This window comes from Centroberyx affinis, unplaced genomic scaffold (genome assembly GCF_046629955.1).
Source record: "Centroberyx affinis isolate AG114_WGS23_722 - 3 ecotype Tasmania unplaced genomic scaffold, CSIRO-AGI_Caff_v1 ptg004016l_1, whole genome shotgun sequence".
Classification (NCBI taxonomy): Eukaryota; Metazoa; Chordata; class Actinopteri; order Beryciformes; family Berycidae; genus Centroberyx; species Centroberyx affinis.
Window position 1 is genome coordinate 24,247 of NW_027281822.1, and position 27,391 is coordinate 51,637.

Below are 27,391 nucleotides of genomic sequence, written 5' to 3' on the forward strand. Positions count from 1 at the left end.
TTTGTTATGCTAATAAGTGTGTCACAATGAGAGGACAGGACGTGAAAAACCAATGCCCAACAGTGCAAGAGTGTAAAAGTCTTTTTTAACCTTTATTTACCCAGGAAACATTTTGTTGAGAATATTTGTTTTTTTTTTCTATTTTTTTTTAAGTTACGCACATTCACACATGGTTGCTGCCTAGTCTCTTACACAGTATGTGGAGCCATCATCATGCAGTTTTGTTAGAGGACACATGGAAAACATAAGGACTAAGACAGTGGTTCTCAACCTGGGGGTCAGGACCGCCCTGAGGGTCGCAAGATAATATTGGGGGGGTCGCAAGATGATTTATGGGGTAGGAAAAAAACATATTTCTACTATCATGTCCATTTTTTCAGATTTTTCTCTAATTTTTGCTTTTTTTTGTGAAATACTGAATAGTTTCAAACCTCTAGGCCTCTGATAATTAATCAAATGAAACAACCTGATAAGGGAAAGTGATTCTTTGTTTGAACTGTGTATAAGCATATGCATTTAAGGGGTCACAAGCCAAAAAGGTTGAGAACTACTGGACTAAAACATTAGTACTAGGTTCAAGTTTATCTGATCCATTTGTGAGCGTACACTGCCACCCGGTGGTGAAGCGACTCACTGCAGCAGTCCTGCTCCTGACACTCCACTCCCCTCTTTGAAAACCACCTTTCCTGCACCAGTTCATCTCAATTACAACAGGACAGCATCACATGTAATATTAGGAAGCTCCAAACTGTCACGAGTGGCTGCATCCGTTTCACTGTCACGTTTGTAAATTATTTATCTTAGGAATAAAGTTAAAGAATAGGACTCAATGCAGAAAATACATACTTGAGTCATTCTTGCATTTTGAAGAGAAATTACGCTTCGACTAGGTAGCTTATTTGCTGCTGCTGCTGCTTTTAAAATCAAATTAAAATGCAAATTGTTCCACACTCCTTCCACTGCTTTTAGCCAATTACTATTTTTTATTTTTTTTTACCTCAGGCTGTGACTATCCTACTAATAGGACACAACCTCAAACACACATATAGGATGGAGCCTGTAAAGATCAAAGGAGATCAAAGTGAATGTATAGAAAGCAGAGTGTCCAGTCTCAAATGAAAGAAAAAGACGAGTAAGCGATGGCAGCACAGTTAAGCTTAGCAATTACAGTATGAGGAGTTAGATAATGGAAAGCTCTGTAATGTGCTTTGTAGATCTGACTCATTACAAACAAAATCTGTCAGGACAATATCTCTGAGTCATCGTTTTGACATCTGACTCATTTAAAAATCACCAAAACCTGTCAGGAGAACATCTTTGATTCATCGTTTTTACATCTGACTCATTTAAAAATCAATCTTCGATTCATCCCTTTTACTGTTTTAAGATGAATGCCTCAATGAAACAACAGACAATGAGACAAGGCTCCATACACAATTGTGCTTTATTGACCAAAAAAAAAACAGAAAAAAAAGAGATTGTACAATTTCTACTGTTGATTGCAAAAGCAGTGTTGATCCATCACCGCTGTGCAGGACAATCCCCTCTCTTCCCCCCCCCTCTCACTGAATGGCACAGTGCAACTCGCATCATCTATCTGCTATTTATCTGCACACTGTTTACCTTGTGCGTGGACAAGACAGCTGAAGAGAACCGACGACTGGCGTGAGATTGATAACGAAAATGTGGATTCCTGTCACAGATATGGCATTCGAATTGAAGGCATGAGACGGCAGCAGGTGGACAAAAAAAAACGCAGATGAAGGGAGGTGATATGTTCTTCCCTAAATAAAGGAAAGAGAGCGCTATGACTCGACAGAAAGACAATGCGGTGTGTTTTTCATTAGGCCACATATAGAGAGTGCAAAAATTCCCCCCAAAAAACAGACAACACTGTGCACCCAGACTCTAATCTGATAGGAGGTAACAGAGTGATCGTTCAGAAAAATAAAACTTCTCAGCGAGCGCGAGGGAAAGCAGCCATACGTTTGCCGCAATGAAGACCGTAAATGATTGATCGAGACTTCACCGAAGTCATAAAACAAAGACAAAGAGGGCCGGCCCTGGGATTTGTGCATAGCAAAATCTGGGCAGTGGTAGTAGTAGAGGTACCGTGTGAGACAAGTTAAATAAAAAGTGATGGGCAAACGGGGAAATTCTGGCAAGTGAAGCTTCTCCTGTACGTTATATTAGCAAGTCCTAACCTTGACAATACGTCTTCACTTAAATGGCTTCAGCACATACGTTTTCCCCTCAGCAGAGAATAGGATAAACAATCACAGAAAGAGTATTCACCCTCCTTGGCTTGATGCACACTTATTGTGCAACACAAGTATCCCAGGATGCATTTATTTTAGGATTTTTCATTCACACAAAATATCAAATCAATGTGAAAAGGAAATTCTAGCTTTTTATGCAAAGGTGTAACAGGGAATAGAAGCTGATGGAACAAATCTGAAAAAGTAATCAACTCTTTTGGGCTAAACTTTAAAATTTCAGTGTTTGACACCATCTATCACCCAGACTTCAATTGTAAGATGTAATGGGGATTTTCAAGTGTTTCCATTTAAGATGGTATTTCTTGGCTTTGTTGGACAGGAAACACTAGGGAAAAAAACTTACTATATCCTTACAATGAAGTCTGAGTAACTTAACATGAAACACTGGGAATATTTTTTTTAAAATAAAATTTTTCTTCAAAACCTTCACATAAATTTTCCCAATTTTCTTTTCAATTATTTTTTAGAATACAGTACTTTTTAGACATTTCGGTCAAACAGTCCCAATTAAGTTTAATGGAAGCCATTTTGTAGCACAACCAAATGTGCTAAAAGTCAGGAAGAGTGAATAGTTCTTGGAGCAACTATTCCTGGATTGTTGCTTTAGACGCATACTTAAATGTTTCCTGTACAAAAATATGCATCACGCAACTGCAAGTGCTTTGCGAAGCAAATTCATGTCTTGGTTAACTGCTAGAGAGAGAAGTCTATTAATCTTGGGGTAAATAAGAAACTGTTATAATTAAGCATTATATTATATATCTAAAAGTTATATTTACATGTAATCATTCCTACTCTTAAAGTGAGCATTAAGCACAATAAGATTGTGTGCACAAAAAGAAAAGAAACATGTGGAAGGACCATAAGGCTGAAACACTCGTCCCATTAAGACAGGTAGAAACCCCCAAAATATAAATCAAAATATTAAATCACAATATGTCATTAATTTAGAAAAATCATCTCATGGGTAACAATTATGAAAAATAATAGCGTTACAATAGTTTACCAAATAGCAAAAACCAAAAGAAAAACTGTGTAAAAAAACAAATTCCTGCTCTACGCAGACAACAGCAACAAAGAAATCCTGAACAAACAAAAAAAATAATTTGTCACCCAACATGGCGCTCCCTGCTGTCGGAGCCGGCCTCCAGAGCAGGAGCTCGAGCCTCGGGGCAAAGCAAAGCATCTCAACAATGCGAGCGGCCAGGCAGGAAGGCCGACTGGCTCTGTTCGGTCTATGGATATAGGTTTTCTGAACGCGGATCAAAAGATGTAGTCCCGCGTCATCTTGAGGGAAGGCATGGCCTCGTTGACGTTCTGGTCCAGGCGGTGGTACTCCACGTTGTTGCGGGAACACAGACTCTCCCTCCAGCGGCGGCTCTGGGCCAGGAGGAAGATCTGACAGGAGGAGAGAAACGAGAGGGGAGGAAAAAAAAAAAGAAATATTTAAATAGACCTCAGCTTAATCTGATAGAGGTAGAAGTGCTGACCGAGTACCCAGCTGACAAATTATCTTGTTCTTGACAGGCAGGTAGAAAAGAGCAAAGACCACATACTTGGAAGTCCATTCTTCCACTTTTATTGATGTATTTATCCATTGTAGATGCCAGGTCAAAATGGACTACAGGTAATATTAATGTTAAGTAAAGCCGTCATGGAATTAATGAATTACCCCCCAGCCTCTGTGTTTCCTGAAACACATTCACACAAGATATGAAATTGAAATCAACAGTACCTCATTTGTAAAGGTCAGAATTTTACAATTTGTCACTTCCGGATTTACCAAAGCAAAACTTGCAGCTTGCGCTATCGCTGAACAATTAATCGAAGAAAACTAAAATGTTAAATTATTTTGCAATATGAGCTTCTGCAATTTCCAAATCGCAGAGGCTGAAATGAATTGCTTAAGAGAGACAGTCGTCCAAAATGGATTTCTGAACAAGGTGTTTTAGTGCTGCAGGTAATCTTTGGTCCATGAATCAAGTAGATTACTGCTAAAAACCTTTAAATCGTAATTGCAATATTCTGTCAAATAATCACAATTATCCTAGATTGTTTGTCAATACCTTTCAGCCCTCCTTTGCAAGTAAGTAATTGCGCACCAAAACCAAATTAAGGCTGAAATTACAGAGAGTTCGACTCACACAGGATTAGTATATAACTTCTTTTCACCAATTATTGGTAAACATAGCCTTCTATTTTCTTCGTTCTATCGGCATAAGTTTCCTCCAACCGGATTTCGGTGTTACACTTGTTCAAACTGAAAGGTTTAATAAACACAAAGAAAGCGATTCACTTAACCACAATTCAGTGACAGGACTAGTTTTTTTTTTATATATTGTCAGACTCTGCTTTGTTTGCTTTCGTTTATGTGCTAGAAGTGCGCTTTTCTGACCTGTTTCGCCACACAATGGCAGTGAATGGAGAGAGAAATAACAAACGCAATTGTCCAATCGTCTAACGGAGCAACAGATAACAGAGAATTGCTGATTTTAGGCTGAAATTACAGAGAGTTTGACTTGCATGGGATTAGCATTATGTGGGGGCTTTTGTCTTCATTAAAATACGGTCGATAATTACTAGAATTATTTAACTTAACAGACACGGCAGATCACTGGACGCCCGCCCAGGTAATATTAGTCACGGGAAAGTAGGGCATGAGCTACATCAACATCTCTGGCTTCTGCACAGCTGTCTCCATATCCACACTCACCTTCCTCTTGTTGTGGTAGGTGATGTAGACGATGGCCACCAGGAAAGCCAGGATGACCAGATGAAAGAAGAAGTGTGAGTCCTCGTCCTCCGTGTTGTAGACCTCGGTCGCCTTGTACCGCGTCACCTCCATCCTGTCCGGCTCCTGCTGGCTAATGGCGGCCAGCTCTTTGCTCTGGTCGTTGTGGCTGACCGGATTCATTTCCAGCTCCTCCTCGTACGCGGCAGCGTCCTCGTCGTCTTCGTCGGTGTAGTCTTCCACCAAGCTGACGTGAGGCTCCAGCTCGTCGTCGGTGGTCTGCAGCAGGTCTGGATCGGCGTCCTGCGCCGTCGACGGGTTCTGCGGGCTGGTGGGGTTGGATTCAGACAGAGACTCCGTCGCCTCTGTCTGGGCAGGTTCGGTCGGTTCAGGGGCTTTGGCGGTGGGGGCGGGCGCTTCTGTGGCAACTGGATTATCCTTTGCATTTTTTTTATCCAGGTCTTCTATTTTCATGCTTGTTGTTGTTGGATCCTCGCTGCCATCAGTTGCTCCAGTCTGATCATCAGAATTTGCAGAGACGACGTCTGGCTGTTTGTCACCCTTGTCTTCAGGAGCTTTTGTCACTGAAGGTGCTGTAGCATTGTGTGCTGTAGCTGCCTCCTTTACCTCTTCTTTGGGGACATTTTGAACAACAGGATCCTTGGGATCCGTTGAAGCTGCAGGACTCTGCGCAGGTGGCGCAGGCTTCTTCTCGTCTGTCACATTTGTCTTCAGGGGTGTAGTGGCGCCTTCTGGGGCCTTCGTCACCGCTTTGACTTGTGCTGGTGTTGTCATTTCACTTTGGGCAACTGCTGTTTCCTTGTTTGGAGTTATCAAGGCACCAAGTTGAGACTGGTCTCCCACCACATCGTCAGGGCTCGCTGTTGTCAGAAAACAGAAAACATACAACACAGCCATACATTAGGTTAATAATGACAAATCACTTGAAACACTAGTTAGGCTATATGAAGTTCAAATGTTTGCAGAGTAAAAAACGAGACACATTTAATTTTCAATTGAGGAGTAGCTGGCCCTAATGAACGCCAACTGAATTCCACTTTCCCAGATTTAACACACACTTCCCCACTACCAAATATACTAACCACTTCGCCTTTTCGCCTTTTATAATAACAAATATATTTGTTCATAATTAATGGTGAAATGTGAGAGCTCATATTATGCAACCAAACCTAGAGATGCAGCAGGGTTCAAATCACTTTCAGTTCTAATTACATCAGGAACTGGATTTTCTTCCAATTGGAAAGAATTTGGTCTGATAACATTATCACACCCAACCACCTTAGGAAATAATGGTCTCATTCAGCAGCTGAATGCAGCTTGCACTCCTGCTGCAGATATTCAGATAGTCATACAACCACACACTGTCTGATCACCAACTGTGGCTGGGGAAATGAGCTCTCTCCCTCTCTCTCTGGAAAACTGCTGTCGAAAAAAAGCCCTTGGGCAAGGCAGTTAACCCTCCAGCTGCCTCACAGAGAGAGAGAGAAGCTGCTCAGTGGACACTTGTGCAAAACAGTGGCTGTACTGTGCAGCTCCCAGGTGTGTGTGTGTGTGTGTGTGTGTGTGTGTGTGTGTGTGTGTGTGTGTGTGTGTGTATGTACATGTAATCACCCATCCCCCCGCAACTGGGCCTACTCCCTGGACCATTGCTGTTTATGAGAATATGCTCTTAGACAACTTGCCTATTTAAAGAACCAATGTGTTGTATTATGGCATACTGCATTATGGTATTATGTTGAAACCATGCCATCCCACTATTAAATTTGATTATATTTTAATTAATTGCATTGAAGACATTTGTTGACCCTTTTGATACAGCTGGCAGCATACTAGACAAAGGTGTACAATTATTTGAGGCTGTAAAAGCTTTGTTTATAAAGACTGTTTATGAAACACAGACCTGTATTTTCAGTTACAGTATGAAAGTTGCAACTATATTCCAAAAAGTCAAACTCTTCAAGCATCTACGGGAACAGGCTGTAGCTATTCATACTTTTACATGGCTAAATAAATTCTGGATTGCATCTTTAAATAAGAGTTGAAGTCCGTCTCATGCTTTTGGCCAGTCTCGCTGAATCAATGACACCATTTAACCAACAAGCGTCAACATTATTTCACTCCTGCGGGACTAGAAGGCGTTGCTTAGGAAAAGATGGGAGGAGAAACTCTGGGGACTTGAAGCCCTGAGTAAGACGTCCCCAAGAGAAGAAAGGGACTATTCATACAAACGAGCCATAGCCAGCATAAATAATCAGTAAACACAGGAGAGCTTTGTGGCAGCAACGGTTACAGGCTTTTCTGCATGACTCTGCCATAAAATTCAGCATATAAGACCAAGAGCGGGTGGGTCACATACTTGCATTCATACGACTTAAAAAATAGTTATGTTCATATCTTCTTGAAAAACACATCTCATCAATAGCTCTAAATGTGAATTTTCTTCCACTCTTGCAGTACTTATATTACATTTCAGATTAAACTCCTATGATGATTTTGGCTGTGGCTGATTAAGACCATCTACAAGCCACTTTGGCAGGTAACCGGCTATTAATATGTATTTAGCTCATTAATGGCTGATCAATTTTAGGATGAACCAGCCACTGTACACAAAAACGTTAAGTTTCCTGCCCTGCCCCCTACTCTTTCCTCTGTAACCAAATACACCAGGACCAAACCCAAAAGGGACGTCCACACTATGAATGTGGGGGAAGGATACGCACGGTATGTCAAGATCTAATTTCTTGGCCTAGAACTGACAGCAAAGTTACTGTTATTATCTATCCTTACATTGGTCATTTGGAAACAACTGCTTCGCAAGTGGATGTTGAGTCAAGACCTGATTTGCCATCAGATATTGGCCCAATTCAAGGCTAAAATAGTATTGCAATAGTATTGCTTCTCACACTAGGGATGTTAGACTTTCCTGGTGGAGAAAATGCTTGATACCTCAATAAACGTGGTCCAATAACCCCAAATTAACAGCCCAAGTCTATACTAGGCTATTCCCTATATGCGATGGATCAGATTACAACTCCGTATTGACTAAGACATATTTGGAGTTCATATTGGCAGTGAGTTAGTGGTATCAGTGCATCAACATCGCATGAATACGCTCACTCTATACAGGGGTTTTGCTATCTCAGAGAGTAAGGTCAGTGCGATGGTGTGGCACATTGTCTCATTATGAAGAAGAAATGGATCATTATCTTTCCCAGTGTACAACACACTGCAACCTGATATCTCCCCAAGGATAATGTAACTTAAGATACAATCTTCATTGGCAATGAATGGAGAACATAGGCCTAGTAAATCAATAGTCCTGGTCGTTACTGGAAGCAGATTTAAGCCTGTTGCCAATATTAATCGATACTGCCTAGTCAAAGTCTACTTGCTCATAAAAGGGTTTACTACTGATACCAATTTTACAGCTATTATTGGGTTCTTGACAGAGCTGGTAATGGTCAACTTCAAAAGGTTTTTTTAATGAGAGCTGAGGCCACTGAACTGACAGGGGGGGTTTTACTAGCTCAGATATATGACAAGGACATCTGGACCAAGTCACTCTCTCTCACCACCAGAAATACTTGCTCAAAATCCCCTCAGGCAGGGCAGATTTTAGCCAGCCAGCAATGCATCACATACCTGCTTTAACTACAGCGTCAATTAGCCTACTTCACCTAGTGTGATCACATAACAATTAGCTAGCTTACTTAGCCAAAGTAAACGTTATGTTCAACAGGAGTTTACACACACACGGTGGTTTTGGAGATTGCAGATTCTCAGGTTTGATAAGAGAAATGAGACTTCATGACTGTCGGCTTTGTGCTGCCTGTCATCACAAGGCATCTGCAAATGTCAAGTTAAACTTAGGACATTTTTAAAGCCAAGCAGACGTAAATAGAAGACCAAATTCGCACTGAAATAAAACTGAAACTAAAAAAAACGGTGGGGCCTATTAGAATATAAGGTTAAGGCAGCGTGACTGGGCTGATTTCTCGACGGGAAGAAATCAAAACACCGAGAAACCGCGACATTTTGAGCTGAATTTCGGGACCCCAAATGCTTCTTTTAACTATATTCAACACCGTTAAATGTCTTGAATTTAGATGACACGATTTAATACGTTTAAAGACTTTTCCAGGACCCGCAGTCACTCCTGTCATCACGGCTCTCACCTGACACCTTGCCAACTAACCGTCGCTGGCTGCTAGCATAGCTTACTAGCCAGCTACCTGACATTAGCCTCCAGTCCAGTTGAGTCAAATAAGCCAACAACTAGCTACCAACAGGGACAATTCACACAGATATATAACATACCTTTCACCGGGTCTGCTATTGAAGCTGACAGGCAACCGTTGGTGAACAGCTGGAGCAAGATAAACACCGAAAAAGCAGAGATATTTCTCCTGCTTCCTCCCATCTTTCCGCACGTCGCCATCTTGATGCGTGAGCAACTGGAGGGGCGGGGCTAGTAGAGAGGCTGGATACACAGTACTCCTGTGTGTGTGTGTGTGTGTGTGTGTGTGTGTGTGTGTCAGTCGGTCTATGGGTGTGTGTGTGTGTGTGTGTGTGTGTGTGTGAGAAAGTCACAGAGGGATGGTTGAGGTCTGAGTCACTCTGTTGAAATCTGGTTGAAATGAATGTCACTTGCTTCTTAGTGCAGATGCCATCTCCCTGCAAAACAACATTCTTGGCATAAGGGAAATAAATGGATGCATGCTTGTGTACAAACCTATGACACGGATCAAAATCAGAGGACTTTTTTTTTTTTTTACTCATCGTGATCAGGTCAGGTCAAACAAATCAAGGAGAAAACATTAATTTTAAAACTGCTAGGATGGAGAGAAGTCCAGAGACCAGAATCATATTGATGAATGTGGACGTTTATATTTGAATTTAAACAATCAAGTGGTTTCAAGGCTATCCATTAATTCTCAAAAACGTTTACAGGCCTTGTTTATTTATTTCAAATCCACAAGCTTTAAAGGATTTTTAAGATCAGTGTGGGTATTACAACTCAGACTCAAAATAGGCTAATACACAGTTAATTTGCTGCTTCAAAATACATTTAAAATCCTCTTTAGCTCTGATAAAACTGCCAGCTTGGCCCTTCAGTTTGAGTCCAAATGTATTCAATCACTGTATCTTAAATAAGCATGAGCAAAGTCCAGCGGTGGGTTGAAAATGTCGTCACAAGAGGCAGGTTATTATCTGACAAATGACACACAAGAGAACAAATACAGTCAGAAACCGGTTCAAGATGTTCTTTATTTAACTCAGGGAGTAACAATACTGTCAAGTACACTAAGCTCGGTTCCCACAACAGATTCTGGAAGACTAGCGTTTCCTGTCAGGTGTATTTATTCTTTTTTTTCTTCCTCCTCCTCAAGTATTTCTTATTCGGAGGAGCTGAACAGTGCGCATGACAGGTTTTCCTTCCCTTTGCTAGACCAGGAACAACCGACAGGCCGTTTGCCTTCTTACGACTTAACAGGTGGGTTAAAGTATGCGAGACCGTCGATAAAATAATATTCTTTTTGCTATATGTAACAAAAGACATAATTCACACCAAATGCACAGAGACAAAAGACGAGTGAGACGAAAACACAGAATGTACACAACGGGGTGTAGTGCCTCTCTGAGCTACCGACAGCTGCTTACATCAAGGACAACTAACCCTTCCCATCGTATTATAATATCTCAAGACAGACACTTTCCCTAGAATAGAGTAAGAGAGCTCTCCAGTGTAGAAGAATAGTTTGGATAAGACAGTTGGCTGACCACTGAATGCTGTGATCGAGGAGTGGCAACAGCACCATCTGGTGGTGAAACTGCTCAACTGTACGCTTACTGTGTTGAGCTCATGTGTTTCTGGCTGATCTAGTTTTGAGTTCTTTCCCCCCCCCCCTTTTTTTATCTGCACTGGAAAGCAGAGAGAAACATAAATTAAAGCATTTTGCATGATTGTAGTGAAACGAAAATGAGTAACATGAATGAACTCGAGGCTACTTTTCCTTTTGTAAGCTACACATTTCAAAATCGAACTTTTTCTTTTTTTGTTTAACTTCGGTCGTAGTTTTGTTCTGAAGTTGGCCCTGTGTTTTTCAAAATATATATATGTTCCCTTAAAGTGGTCCTTTTAAAAGTGGCAGATTTGACCTTTGTTATGCTGCCTTGCTTCAACTGTATCACATCTAAAGGGAAACAGGAGGATGTGAGGGCTAGATATTCAATAAGGGAATTGGAGGTTTTTTTGGTGGGGGGCGGGGAATGTGAGTGTGTGTGTGTTGAGGCGGCAGGGGGAGGGCGAGAGGTTCGCCTCGTCTTCCTACGCCTGGAACTCGAGGCCGAGACCAAGCTTGTGGCCGCCGGCGTTGATGTTCTTGCCGTCCAGGAGAGCAGAGAGCGTCAGCTTGATGCCTGCAGAGAGAGACACATGAAGACGAGGCATGAAGAGACGAAGAGTTTCATCCCAAAATGAGACAGTGACCGTTTGAAAAAGTGATGTTTGTGTCAAACATGAAGCTAAAACATGAAGCTAAAACAAGGTTCGCCTTTTCTTATCGTTTGAAATCTCAGTCTGGTTCGCTTTTGTGTATTTATTAACCTTTTTCCTTTTTGCTTTTACATCTTACTACTTCTTCACTCTGATAAGGATGTGTGTATTATTGTGAAAACACAGTCTGTTATACAGCTTCTTGACCCATAACAAGTGTATTTGTAATGTTAGCTTCTAAGGATGGGGGGTGTTTATGTTTTGGAAATATTCAGAAAATATCAGGGAACCATTTTAGTTTTTCCAAAAGTAGATTCATCATCTTTTGGAATGAAACCCTTCAAATGTACCAGTGCAGTAATTATATTTCTATGTATTCACTTTTATTAAACATCAAAAGCTGTTTCAACTCAGTAATAGTGACAATCATCAACAGCGCCATCAGAATAACCAGCATGCTGTACGCTGTTTGCAAGGTGTGCAATTCCATGGTTTACAAAACTATATGATTTAAATACAATTACCCAGACAAGGAATACGAGAGAAAAACGTAGAGTAGGAATTCTGCAAGTTTATCACATTTGAGAGACTCAGCTTTGCCCTAAGGACCCAGTCTGATAAAAACATACTAGTATCCTTGTCATGTGGGTTCACATTAAAAACATAAAAATCTTGCGGTCCATGTACGGCTTTGACTCCTTAGTTAAAGAAAGCAGACTGGACTCACCTGGCTTCAGAGTCTGAGTGTAGCCCAGGCCCACCAGGCTGGAGTTGTTCACCTTGGCCTGTGAGGGAAGCAAAGAAGAAATTTACACAGAGAACAACACAGTTACTAAACACATCACACACATCACTTTTATCCCCAACTGGGACACAATTGAGACAACATAAAAATCAACGACAATATTAAAATCTATATTATGGATCCATTTTGAATACTGAAGACAACTGACATATGTTGGCCATGTCATTACTATTTAATACTCAAATTACATAACATTAGACACACAAACATACACCCACACCAACACTAACAGGCTCTGCTTCAAGTGGGATTTAAGGACTAATGTGATAGAGTGACTGAATTAGCGTGGCCTGGCCCCTTATAGAGAAGACAGACTCCTGCCATGGGTCATTTTAGTACAGAGGAGGCGTCCTTCCCTAGTGTGAAACTACTTTTCAAATGACATTTTTTTTATTTTATTAAACAGCACAAAGTGAACTGTGACAGGAAAGAGGGTTAACAAAGGTTGAGTCCCAGATTTGAACGCCACAACATCACAAACTTAACGCATCAGAGTCCGCAGAGACACCCTGAATGTCGCCTGTAAAGTGACTTCTAGATCTACTACTACTACTACTACTACTACTACTATTACTACTACTACTGCCACCCGGGTTGCTCCCTACTCACAGAGAAGGCTGCGTCGGCATCAATCTGGTACTTGGCGGCGATGCCAAAGCGGGTGTTGCTGTTTCCGGCGGTCCAGGCCAGGTTGACGGCCGTCTCCAGCTGGTCGTTCACCTTCTGGTAGATGGAGCCACCAAACTCAGTGCCATCATTTCTAAGAAAAAAAAAAAAGGACCATAAGTACATGTTCAAATGTTATTACACTACCAATACTTTCTCTCTCTACAGGTGACACTTATCCCCCTCAAGCAGCAAGTGAAAAAATGAAGGAGCTCACAGATGAAAGTTACGAGCATGATGACATTAATTGCAAAATGGGAAGTTTGTTTTGCTAATGAAGAGGATACCTTACTTGGTATCTTGTAGAGCTGCAACGATTAATCGATTAGTTGTCAACTATTAAATTAATCGCCAACTATTTTGATAATCGATTAATCGGTTTGAGTAATTTTATAAGAAAAATAAGTAAAAATTCTCTGATTCCAGCTCCTTAAATGCGAATATTTTCTGGTTTCTTTACTCCTCTATGACAGTAAACTGAATATCTTTGGGTTGTGGACAAAACAAGACATTTGAGGACGTCATCTTGGGCTTTGGGAAACACTGATCCACATTTTTCACCATTTTCTGACCTTTTATAGACCAAACAACTAATCGATTAATCGAGAAAATAATCGACACATTAATCGACAATGAAAATAATCGTTAGTTGCAGCCCTAGTATCTTGTGTATCAGTTACTGCATGTTGTACAGACCTTGCCAGACGCTTAGTTGGCCACACTGTCACCAGAGTAAAGCCTACATTACACTTTACCCGACCTCACATAACCACCTCAGCTGCAGACTGAAACAGACAGGCTTGGCCAGCGGCACAGCAGGAGACGACACTAACACTCTGCGCTCTCTCTCTCTCTCTGTCTCTCTGTCACTGCCTCGCTCTTCCTCCTCGCTCTCCATCTCTCTATGCCTGCCAACCACTCTCTCTATCTCACTTGCATTATAGTAAATCCCATCACCTGGGTGTAAAAATAACTGCCAGGCTGCCATTCAGCACCTGGGAGCCCGGCTGGCAGCCAGACAGACAGACAGACAGACAGAAAAAACAAGGACAGGAGAAGAGATAGAGCTGGAAGGCTTCTGTCTGGGGAAGGTCAAAAGTCTGGACTCAGTTGATTTAACTGTGGCTAGAACTCAACGCCTATGATTTGGGTTCGAGTCCCACAGGACAGTCTATCATACTGACAATACACAAATCTTTAAAGTGATGTTGAACTTTGGTAGTACCTTGTGTAGCTTCCTGGCCACGATAAAACCCAAAATCAATGATTCTCTGTTATCGATCTGCTTTGCCATCATATCCACATGAACCTACTAATTAGGGCTGGGTTTAAAAAAATCGATTTTCCGATTCAAATCGATCTTCATTTGAATGATCCGATATCGATTCATAAAATCCCGAGATCGATCTTTTAATATATGCCCAATATATGCCTGTAGAGTCTGTAGAGTTGCAGCTTGCACTATATTGTGTTGACTGCTGTAGTGTCTTGGTCATGTTAATGTTCTTAATGTAAACATTAATATTTTTAATAATGCATCAGGTTAGAGGGTTCCTTGTACAATTTACAGCATTAGTTCTCTGAGAATCTCTTTCATATCCAAGGAAAATTGAACTGAAATATCCCTAACCGAATCGATATTGAATCGAATCAAAACAAAACGGAAATTGAATCCTTGTGAATCAGAATCGAATCGATTCGGGAAATCAGTGGCGATACCCAGCTCTACTACTAATGCTCGTTTCTCAAATTGTTCTCATGTGTAAATATCTTCTGAAAGCACAAACAGTCATCCCCTAAATATCGTCACATTATCGATATCGAGGTATTGGGTCAAAAATATTGTGACATTTGATTTTGTCAGTATTGCTCAGCCCCACTTACTAATACATAATTTTAATCTCCATTTCACCATCCCGCCTTTTGAATTAAGCATCTGGGTGGTATTTTGGACTTGCATACACAACCTTCCTGCTACTTTAACTTAGCATTTGCAAGAGCTGCACCTGGACTTTTAGGGGCCTTAGGCAAAATTGGATTTGTTTCCCCTCAGCACACCAAATCCACAGCACTGTAGTCAAACTACACCATGATCATCAACCCGCTGATCATAACCTAAGTCTAAACACATTAAACTAAAGCTCAGTATTGGTTCAACTATCTGCTGAAAAGGCACTGCCTGCAGGAGAGTGGAAGGATACATGCAGGCATATTCCTATATATCCTTTCTATATATAAAGTGTATTAATTTATCTTAAAGTTTTAATTATCGTTATCAATTATTTCCCCACTCCTGCTGCTTTGTGCTTTGTGTCCTTACACATTCGTGTGGAGCTGGAACTCGTCGGTCTTGTATCCCACAGCGAAGTTGCTCTGGGTGATCCTGTTCCTGCCGGCCTCGAAGGTCATCTGGTAGCCGGCCAGCCAGCCCTCGTAGCCCACCACCGCCGCGCCGTGGATGGCCGTGCCGTTGATGTCGTAGTCCACGTCGCAGCCGAGGTTGATGTGGTCGCACTTGTAGCCCGTCTTGATCTTGCCGCTCTTCTTGCTGACGGGGCGTTGGGGGAGAGGAAGACGAGTTGTTAATGTCGGGAAGAAACATCAGACCGCTGTGACTTGTGACAAAAACACAAACACAAAATGTCATATACCAGTTTATCGAATGCTTTTATGGGTGGGCCGCAGTGGGAATCAAAACCCAAATCCTAACAGTGCCACACACTAACTATAACTAGACACCTTATTCTGGATATACAAAACTCTTTGTCATGCATGAGCTTGAAATGATTTTAAAACTATCTGAAATAAGAACTGACATATTCCCACTGGGCTGCCCATGCTAAAAATGTCTGCACTCATGGAACTTCATTCGGCTAATCTCTTGATTTCACACAGAACTGCCCTCCATTTGCTGTGCTGTGACACAGCAGTGTGGTCCAACTGTTCTCACCCAGTGTTTGGCGAGAAGGAGGAATCAAACGTCAGCTTCAGGCCCTTCGCCACCTGTGGAGAAACGAAGGAGACAGCTGAAATGAGTGTGGTGTGACAAACAGAAGACAACAACAAGAGCAAGAAAAACATTCTGATCTATTTAAATCAATCAACTGAAGGATCACTTGTTCATCAGAAGATGCCAAGGTCCAATTTGAGACAAGGCACTGTAAATGGCATTATAACGACTTATAGAGTGGCTGTCCATACTAACTAGAGAGAGAGACACAGCCAGCAAGGCACTAATGTAAAATTTCATGACTTATCCATGACTTTCCATAAAGTCGGAGCGCTTCCACGGCCTAAATATGTTAGTCTTTACCGATTTGTTAGTGCTCTTTTACAGAAAAGTTTAGCTGTTTCCACTACAGTTGGGCTTGTTGTGTGTCTATACAATTTTGGAAAAGAACAGCTGAAACTGCCATCTAATGCAATGAATATGTGACACAAGTCATAAAATACATTCTGGTATATTCCCGTGAAGTGGCCCATTTGTAAAATTCACTGATATTCCCCCGACTTCTTCAGAGTTTTTCAAAATTTTCCAATTCCCTGACTTTCCATGTCTGCAAATTGCAAAATTCCATAATATTCTAGGAATTCCATGACCAGCCAGAACCCTTGTATGCAAAAGCACACAAAACGATCGACCCAAGTCATATCTTTGTTTTAATAGAGATAATATAGAAGTTTTTAAACATATTTGTCAATGTTTTTATCATATGCTGCAAGTATAACCTTTTATTACTGCTGACAACACTCGCCCACTCACCCTCCCACCCACTGACCTGGTCCTCCACGGTGATCTCGGTCCCCAGGGTGTTGTCAGTGTTCCACTTCTCTGTGAAGGTCAGGCCATGCTCCGCCCACTTGTACTTGGTCTCCAGGGAGCCGGCGACCTTGCTGGTCTCGGTGTTGGCAGAGCCGGTGCTGGTGAACTCCTGCAGAGGGGCAAGACGGTGAATAATCGTGTTAAATCATCTTATGTTCATGTCTATTTGTAGTAAGCAGCTACACAGGTTTCTGAAAGAGAAGCCGTCCTGAAAACTTTCAACAAAACTGTATCTGCATCTATCACCTTCTGTATTACACCTATTACTATTAATTAATACAACTGGGTATAAGTTGTATTATTACTTTCACCAAGGAAGTTATGTTTTTGCCCTTTTAGTTTGTTTGTCTATCTGTCAGCAGGATATCTAAACATTTTAGGAACCAATTTCAATCAAATTTGGTGAACAGACAGGCCTTGAGCAAAGGAACAATTGATTACATTTTGGTGGTGATCCACATCTGGGATTTCTGCTATTATGTGATTGTCTATTTTTAGCCATAACTATGAAACTTACAGAGATAAAGACTTCATTCACAATCCTAAAGGTATGTTTGCAGGGTCAAGAAATCAATTTAACTGACAGAGAATTTAATGGAGAATTGTTCAGTGTTGGCAGAAGTTAGCGTTCTAGTTGTGAAAATTTAACATACAGTAAACTATGAGTCCTCACTCCTTAGCTTCACCTCCCACAATCCTGTTTGCGTATTGAGAAAGAACTAAATGTCATTGCCACATAGAAACTGAGCTTCAACCCCAAAGCAAATGTGAGGGAAGGAGCATTTTAATGGTTTGGATTTCAATGGTTACGACAAATGCAAACAGGAAAAGTTATGACAGCTTCTGCAGGAAGAGAAAACAGGAATCTATGTGCCAAGGGAGTGTGGCTTTTTTTTTTTTTAACACTTGACACACTCTAAATACACACCAGCCAGGTAGCGCAGGCCAGGGTGTCCTGGCAACGTTTAGGAGATCAGATAACCAGCCACTTCATTATCAGTCAAACGGCACTCTGAAGTCAAGAGCCTCTTAGGCTAAGAGAGAAGACGGCTGCAGCCTGGAGCGGCCGCTCTGATAATCTGATAATGACCGGCGACGACTTACCAGTCCATTCTCAGACTTCGTTTTCAAGTCCAGCTTGATGAGCCCAAAGCCTGAAACAGACAATATTTATGAAGAGATCAAAATCATGCCTGAATAGCAAAACACAGGGGTTAATATAATAGTAAAAGGTGAGGAGACATCAACTTCCTAATGCCTGCAGTTGTTTTAAAATAAATAACATAAGGCTTTGTGCACAGCATATACTATAGGTCAAGAGGTGCTGGAGACTGCAAGGAGGTCATTAAAGCTAAAGCGAAAAACTCCACATATGTGATTGTGACCGCACACTCAAGGCCCAGGGCTATGGATTCAATACAAAAACAAGGATCTTTATGCAAAACACGTAGCTCATCAATAAAGATACGCTACCAGTCAAAAGTTTGGACACACCACATTTTTCTTTATTTTTACTATTTCCCACATTTTAGAATAACAGTAAAGACATCAAAACTATGAAATAACACAAATGGAATTATGCAGTGACCAAAAAAGTGTTAAACAAATCAAAACTATAAGTAGCCGCCCTTTGCCTTGATGGAAAGGCAAAGGCTTTGGAAATAAATTCATATAGGCATCAACTTCACTATTTATATTTGTCTAAGAAACACATTTCAGCATTTATGCATAAGCCTTTAGATCAAAATGACTTTAAGATAATGAAAAACATAGTACATTACATTCTATTGTAAGTCGCTTTGGACAAAAGCGTCTGCTAAATGACGTAATGTAATGTACATTCAATTAGGTGTGTCCAAACTTTTTACTGGTAGTGTATATATGTACAGTTTTTCACTTTAGCCTGCAGTTGTTTTATTAGATGTGTATAAGATACGACTAAGCATGGAAGTGCTTTGCTGAAGAACCTTAATTCATGCCAACTTTCTTGGATGAAGCATCCTACCACAGCACAGAAATTAGGTAATTAGATATTTGTAAGTCTTCCAACATGGCAACACTTCCCCTGTATCTACTGAAACTGGAACTGAAGGGAACATTAACAACTTTCTTTACACTCTACCTTGTTTTACAAACACAGATATGACTTTAATACGGATATAATTAGGCCTAACCACTCACATTTTTCTATAAATACACATTGAAAGAGTCCCTTTAGAGATTTCCCTCATCCACTTCATAAACACATTAAATCAAGCCATTGATTAGTGTCTGTGCAACATCGATTTATCAGTCTCTTAGGTCCATTTAAAGCCATTTATATGCCATGATGACCCGATGTGTGTATTGATTTGACGTAGATTCTATGAGAGCTTCAGCGCTGTCAGTTATGACTAATAGCTAAATGGTTGATTACACAGATCCTGATTCCTGGCTCCAGCTTATAGCTAACACCATTCCTGGCTCTACCCAGCATTTCATCCATCCATCCATCCATTGATTCATCCATCCATACTTTATGACCTGGGGATCTACACATCCAACTCCCTGGCCTAATGCTATGTCCTAGCTCTTCCCAGCTTCCCCTCCATTAAACCACCCACTGATTTACTCATCTGCGTCCACAGTTTTCCTCAGCTTCCCAGTCGCCCTTATATCTCTCTACCTCTCCATCCACCGATCTATCCATCCATCCACTCATTCATTCATCAAGCTACACATCCCTCCTTCCTTTCTGCACCAATCAAAGAATGATGAATCAGGGAGATTTAACGACTGATGGGTGGAATTTCACTGGCCTCAACATTCATGAATTTCACATTTACTCTGTATGTACTGCATTTTAAAGATGTATTCTGTGAACAAGGTCCTGATTGTGCTCGGTTCTGCAGGTTGTCTTAATTGCAGTGTTTCAGTGATTAAGGAACTTCCCATTCTTTTGGATCAATAAGGTAGTTAGTACTGCTAAACGCTGCTGTACAGTTAGAGCTACGCAATTAATCATATATTGCTGTTTTAGTTACCAAGATTAAAGCTGCTCTACGCAAGATGTTTATGCAAAAATACCCCCATCTTATCGGCCTAAATCATAAAGTGGAGCTGCAACAGATAAGATTTGCATCTCTCATCCCTTTGGTATTTTTTGTTATGAAACATCACAGACCGGCCGGATTGGTAAATATGAGCGTGCTGTGTGCAGTTTAATGATGTCACCTTACATGATTTGTGGGTATTGAAGTCCTAAAATTTCAAACAATTACCTCTTTTTGCCATTTGGGGCCACTAAATTGCCACCAATGTGCAAAGTTGCTTAATGCAACTTTTAAAACCGTCTTCTCCTTCTTTTTCCTCCTAGACCCATGTATCCACCCACATAAGTTATCTATGCAACAGCCTCCCTCAGGGAAGGGCTAACGATTTTGCAACACTAGAATGACAAAACTCATTTTAAATCATGCTTCTTGATTTTCCTCATTTCTTTATTCCTTCCCCCGCCACACACACAAACACACACACACACCCTGACAAAGACCGGTTTTGGTTGAAAAACTGCTGCACTAAAGGAGCACCAACCCATAGTGCTGTTTTTTCCTCCTTTTTCCTGAGTTGTCTGATTCTCATGGCAGAAAGAACAGCTCCACCTTGGCCTGAGGCTCTACAGGGAAAAGTAACCTTCATCATTGTGATGACTTGGCTTCGGTGTCAAGTAGCATTCCTCAACAAGGCATGGCACTCAAATACGGCTGCACAATTAATCCTGCATATTCGTATACCACGATTTTAGTTTCCACAGTTACCCATTATAGAATATTGTAGGGTTTGATCCATATGGGTTTCTGAAGGCTGATACCAATATTTTTACACTACAGTCACCAATAACCAATGTTTTGTGCCAAATAATATCTTCATATTTGACCATTTTCATGGCAAAATTACAATGATTCAGTGATTCTTCCTGGAAGAGTGGAAAAGCCTCTGAAACAGTATTAAGACCATCATGGGACACCAAGACTCCAGTGAAACCTAAACTAATAAATTTCTTTTAGGTAGGTGAGCAGCTCTGTAAGTCAGGGTGACCCAGCACACCTATTAAATGGTAGGGAAACGTTAGGATACATTACAGCTTTAAAAAAAATTAATTATTATTATTATATACACTGAATAAAATATGCAAGAAAATAAAATCATCAGTGGTATCTGAATGTTTCAAACGGCCCCGGCTCATTCCGTTCTCCCACATTCCTGTTGAACAGTCACTGCCACTCTTGCGGTGATTCAGCCATAACGGTACATGAGTCATGGTCTCCTGCTACAACCAGGAATCCCCAAGACTGTGTGTTCACACAACACACCCTAAGGACATCCACTCCCAAATGCGGGCCCTGTCCTCGGCCTCAACATGTGTTCATCAGATCCGCAGCTAGTGGAAGGCTAAACACAGCAATTGGTTTGAATGCTTTGCTTTCATTTGGCATCATTTGCATCTATTTACCATGTGAGTAAGCATTTAGTTTAATCTAACTGTCAACACAAAGTGACTGCATCCCATAGCTGACCAGTGGGTGCAGCAGATAGGCTTTACAGACAGCCTTCAAAATGCACATTTAGCACACAAAGTTGGTGAAGGCTATTTCATGAAATATAGCCTGGTACTACAGACTTTAAAACATGGCAAAACCTTTATTAAAAGGCGTGTTAGCTTGTAAGCCTTCATTCCCATTGTGTCAGATTCTCATTGTGTCTGACCACTCTTAAAAGTGCTACATGTAGCACTTTAACATCAATAAATCATTAGCATGTTAATTTTGAAACACTAGTATAATGACTGTAAACAAAGGAGACCATGGGCAAGAAGACTGACAGCCTCTTCCGACCCCTACAGTGCATTTTACATTGTGTCCCACCGGATCAGATTGCGTGGGAAATCTGCTGTCTTGCTTTACAACACAAAGGGATATTGCTTCATGGCACAAAACAGCAAGATGGTGCTGTTCTTCCAAGGCAAACAGAGAGTTTTTTGCAATGGCAGATGGTGGAACAAGTGACAGGCCGATGGAAAAAATCATGGAAAATGTGGTCTTAATTTTTGAGAAGCACTACCACCACACGCATGAGATAGAGGCTACCAATCGTCTCCACCATGGTCTCATTTGTTCATGGTAATTTTACAAAGCTATTTGACATATATTGATATTTAAAATGCTATACGCAGCACCTTCAAGAATCCTCTATACAGTAAATGTTGATGAAATGGGTGAATGGGTTTGCCTGCTCAGCGCTCACCGTATCCCTTGGTGAAAACATCCCTGGCAGACTTTCCAAGGTCAACGTAGGTAGGAGGTACAGCCATCATCTGCAAATTTAAGAGGAGAGAGGATGGTCAGGGAGGTGATTAGGAACAGGGAAAAAAAGCAGGAATGCAGCAATCTGCCATTGGGAATAACTGACGGAAAGTAATGCATCCAAAAGAACCTAAAAAAAAAAAATCACATCTCTGGTACTGTGTGTCGGAGCTTTGGGACAGCTAGAGCCCACAGTGACACAGCAGAGGAAAAGGCATAGTGACCAGACTGTAGCATGGGAACAGGCTGACGGATCAGATGTGATGGGCTTGGGGGAGAGAGCAGTGCTGCTGCAGGAGGGAGGTGGGAGCTGGAGGGAACTAGAGGTCACTGATGGATGGGGAAGGTAGGAATCTGAAGAAGGCATACATGTGCTGCAATAGGCACACACACACACACACACACACACACACACAGACAGAACCGCAGTGACGCTCACACGCACGCACACATTGGCTCACACCAGCACTCCTGACTAAGTACATGGTCCAGCCCATGTGCATCCCTCACAGGTTGCATTAGCTGTTCATTTCCAGTCTTTGGAGTTTAAACTAAGGAACTTATGGAAAATAAATGCTTCTCCATGCCCAGCAGAGGAAAACATCGGTCGTCGTGCATCGCTAGATTTGGTCTTGTGCCTGTATAAGACTGGTCTGAAAGTGATCATTGGATGGTAATCGGTGTAGGGCTGCAACTAACGGTTATTTTCATTGTCGATTATTTTCTCGATTAATCGATTAGTTGTTTGGTCTATAAAATGTCAGATAATGGTGAAAAATGTCAATCAGTGTTTCCCAAAGCCCAAGATGACGTCCTCAAATGTCTTGTTTTGTCCACAACCCAAAGATATTCAGTTTACTGTCATAGAGGAGTAAAGAAACCAGAAAATATTCACATTTAAGAAGCTGGAATCAGAGAACTTTGACTAATTTTTCTTAAAAAATTACTCAAACCGATTAATCGATTATCAAAATAGTTGGTGATTAATTTAATAGTTGACAACTAATTGATTAATCGTTGCAGCTCTAAATCGGTGTCAGGAGAAGATTAAGCCTATTTACACCTCAGCTGTCAGAAAGCTACTGGCACCAGGGCAAACGAATGAGTGAACACAAGCACACTGTTCTGTCCCTCATTTCCAGACTTTTAATTTTACTCTGGCTGATTCACATAAAAGCAAATGTTTTTAATATTACAATTATTTTACCTAATCATTACACATGACAAACTATCCTTTTACTATATTTTCTTACTGACCCGATGCTTCATAGTGGGAGAAGAGGAGTTTAGAGCGGCCTGTCGGGGCTTCAGACTGAAGCGCACACAGACCCGGCGTCTCTAACCCTCGGGATCTGGCTGCATTCATTCATGCATGCGTGCACATCTGCGGCTTTCCGTTTTCCCATATCAGTCTGTTGTGCAAGTCAGGTCTATTTCATTTTTCAGAATAGGTTTTACGTATCATTTCAAATCGTTTTCGATAGTACAAAAAGTTATCAGCGTCATGTGTTTACACAGGCCTATTGATAACATACATGCGTATATTGATCATAGATACAGCTGGAATTCCAACTATTTACCAAGTGAAAGGCAACCTTCAACCCTGGTATTTCTCAAACTTTCAGGACTTGAACTGGTCCTGGTCCCTTGCGTGTCCCTTGGGTCATCATATAATGTAATATTCTCTTCTGCAAAGTTAAATGAAATATGTGCTTTGTCTCCAAGACAGAATGATTAAGCAGTGTTTCCCTATATAAAAGTTATTATCTGTACAAAAAAAAGGCCTACACCTGTAATAACATTGTAAGCTCTAATAGATATCCTGCAAAAAATGACCTGAACTACTCGGGCAGATTGGGAATAAGCTTGGTCAGAACAGCTAGCTGAGGCTTGCCCTATAATACTGATGCACTAGTTCAATACTTCTGTGAGTCACAACCCAATTCTCTAAAATAACACAAGAAACTCTTTCCTGAAACGCATTCTTGGTTCAACATTCATCTGTGTCCAATTCCTTTTAGTCTTGAGTCAGGAGGATTTATAGACGGCCCAACCTTCTTTCAACAACTCCACCCTCCTACTCCAACTTTAACATGACTAACACACCTAATGTATGAACCCCACGTGCATTTTAGGCCTAAACTGACTAAACCTAGCTTGGGCCCCAGTTGTTTCACCACACTCTGAAGCTGTTGTTCCCTATAAGCTTTCTTCTGATTGAACATTATGAATTGGCCTATAGGTTGAAAGTGTGTTGGAGCTGATACAGCCTCCAGTCACAAAGAAGCACTTTGACAGGAAGTGGAGTCACGTCAGGAATTTACAGTGCGTGTACACACACACACACACACACACACACACACACAAATAGCTTGTCCACTAAGCCATTCACCCTATGCACACACACATCAAGAGTCTGCCAATACCAACCCCCCCCCCCCCCCCCCCCCCCCCCCCCCAAGAAGGGCAAGTTTTATGGCTTCAGCACATGGCTACAGGCGGAGATATGTAGGGGCCTTGAAGGATGTAGGGCAGCGGTGTCCAGTCATGTGCCATGGAGGCCCAAGAGTCTGCAGGTTTTCCTTCCAGCCAATCACTACACCAAGTGAATTCACTCAATAGTTGTTCCCCTCTCTGCTGTTTTGGTTGAAAAGGAAAACCTGCAGACTCTCGGTCCTCCATGGATCATGATATAGGGCCACACAACCTGTAAAGTCCTGTCATTGAGGAGTCAAGGTCCTTGGGTTTTAAAGTCACTGCTGGTTGAAAAGAAGACTACATCCTCATGTCCATTCACTTTACAAAAGAAAGGCGCACACAGCATGCTTAGGAGAAGTGATCACTCATTTACTAGCCAGTTCTTGGACATTGTGTAATCATCAATTTCCCCCTTGACTTTGCAGCTAACAAGTTAGGTTTGGGATCTATCATTAACCTTCAACACCACCTTAGCTGCACAGATGCAAGCAAATTCAACTGCAATATAGAGCTGTAACGGATTGTAAAAAATCATCAAGGCTTTCTCCAATGTGACTGCAGCAGACCCAAACAAAGAGGTGATGAAGACAAGTCAAGGTAGCATCTCTGTGCCACTGACGTTAGCCTAGCCTGCTAACAGATTAAACATTAGCTAACGTTAGCTACCAAGCTGTCTGGAGTGAGTATGGCAGGCTGACAGGTAGGCTGTCAGATGCCAAGACTGTAAAGCTGTAAGCTAGCTAATCTCTTTTATTTCTAGCTACCTGAATAACTGCTGACCACTCCACTGCACTGCACTGTCAAATGACCGCCCTCCCGCAAAGCATTAGCCACCGACGCTAACGTTAGCTAGCTGCAGGCCTAGCAGGAGCATCCCTCCTCCCCGCCGAGCTGCATCCCGCTCCGGGTAAAAGCGCCGGATCGGCCTGCCAGCTCCGTGCTGTGAAGGTCAGAGTCCGGCGGAGGAGAGCCGTGCGCTGAAAACGGCAACGGTATTGCATTTCGACATACCTCTGTCTCAGTGGTTTCCAATCCTGCCCGAGAAGGAGCTTGTCAACTGCACAAAGGGAGGAGAGAGAGAGAGAGGAAGAGAGGAGGTGGCGTGGCCGGCGTCACGTACGTTACAAGTCACGCAACCGTTTGGATAAGAGGCAGCAGCCGGGAGCCACGCCCACTGTGTCTCCAAAGATGCTAAATTTAAATATCATATCAAGATAGTTCACACCAAGGACGCGACAGGTGTTGTGCCAAAATTGTGTTTCCCCTGCGGTGTCGATTTCACACAAGGGAATACATTTACACAATCACAAAAGGAACCATCATTCTTATTATGGTGTTTTTGAATTATGTTTTTGAGCCAATATGCACCCAAAAATAATCACAGGCGCAGCAAAACGTTTTTATTCACAATTTACTATTTTTAAAGACATGTGCAGGTCTCACAACACTATCAGTGCCTTACTAAGACTTCAATCATCATGCGGTTTGGCTAAATTTAATAAGGTTCCCATAGAAAAAAACATATATTGAGATGCCTAGAGGGATTCAAACGAAGTGCGAAGTAGTCCGAAATTAAGCCTCTCGTTTCAATTTGATAATCTCCGGTATCGCCTCCGGGTTAATTTAACGCAGGCGCAGTTCACTCTGGGCAGCACGCAACTCCCGCAGCATCACTGTTAAATAAATAAATTAAAAACCTCCCCCGAGTCCCGTTACCAGCTGACTGTGGATCAGCTTTCCGCACCTTCACCGCAAATCCCACCCCATTACGCACGTGTCAGACAAACCGTCCCGGGACAGAAACATTTAATCTCATCGCAGGAAGTCTAGTGTCGCATGTGGGCGGCGGGAGGACAGGATGAGCGGGTGACCTCTGTGGTTTGTGATATGAGCTGCGGCTCTGGTAAATCCCCGCTGATGATGACACTTTAGTCAGATGAGAGGGGACCACCCGCTGTGACCGATCCAGGGCTTTTTGTCTCTAAAGGGCAAATATAGTTCACATGTTTACCTGCACAGACTTATTCATTTCAAAAGGCAATGGCAGCCAGGGTTTGGAGCCATTCATCAGCTGAATTGAGAGTGTGAATGTGAGGAAAGGAAGAATGTGAATTTAATTGGAATGACAGGAAACAGAATTGAATCCCATTAAATTCCATGAAATTCCACTTCCAAGAGAGTTTGTCTTGACATGCTAAACATTATACATCAAACATTATGAATCAAATAAAAGACAGTTAAACAAATCAAAAGCATTCAATCATAAGGTTTATATAGGCTACACACAGAAAAATAAAAGGTGTGAACTGGAACCGAAAATGGCTCTTCGGAGTGATGCCGTAACCATTTCCGATTCCACAAAGAAGCTTTCAGATCAAGGTTCTTTAAAGAATCACTTTTTGCACTGCTTTGCTTAGACACATGCATTTTGTTTTTGTTTGTCTGCCCTAGCCTCATTTGCAATTGTACAATATGTACTATGGAGGGGCTTGGTTATTTTCCACATGTATGCCATCACCCATCATCCACTAACTAAGAATTAAGAAGGTTCTTGAAAGGTTCTTTGTGGGACCAGACATGGTTCTTCTATATGGCATCACTCCGAAGAACCATTTTCAGTTCCAGATCGCACCTTAATTTTTCTGTGTATACGATTACATGTTATGCAACAAATACCACCTGAAAGGTTTTATGATATTCAGTATTGGCAATATACAGCCTCACACTATGTGTAATCTAGATATGTGGTA

General features: G+C 41.6%; 2 protein-coding genes across 2 annotated transcripts; both read right to left on the reverse strand.

Moving 5' to 3' along the window:
* Positions 1 to 1,420: 1,420 nt before the first annotated feature.
* Positions 1,421 to 9,481, reverse strand: cunh5orf15 (chromosome unknown C5orf15 homolog). Its single transcript, XM_071542122.1, has 3 exons — positions 9,349 to 9,481; positions 4,993 to 5,891; positions 1,421 to 3,677 (listed from the first exon to the last, which is right to left on the reverse strand). The coding sequence occupies exons 1-3, from the start codon at positions 9,467 to 9,469 to the stop codon at positions 3,543 to 3,545; spliced, it is 1,155 nt and encodes a 384-aa protein (XP_071398223.1). The 5' UTR covers positions 9,470 to 9,481; the 3' UTR covers positions 1,421 to 3,542.
* An 801-nt stretch (positions 9,482 to 10,282) lies between these two features.
* On the reverse strand, positions 10,283 to 25,753 carry vdac1 (voltage-dependent anion channel 1). The gene is made up of 9 exons (XM_071542118.1): positions 25,653 to 25,753; positions 22,105 to 22,174; positions 17,926 to 17,975; positions 16,778 to 16,930; positions 15,949 to 16,001; positions 15,319 to 15,546; positions 12,942 to 13,092; positions 12,255 to 12,312; positions 10,283 to 11,451 (listed from the first exon to the last, which is right to left on the reverse strand). Exons 2-9 carry the CDS (start codon positions 22,172 to 22,174, stop codon positions 11,360 to 11,362), a joined length of 855 nt encoding a protein of 284 aa, XP_071398219.1. The 5' UTR covers positions 25,653 to 25,753; the 3' UTR covers positions 10,283 to 11,359.
* Between the last annotated feature and the right edge of the window lie 1,638 nt (positions 25,754 to 27,391).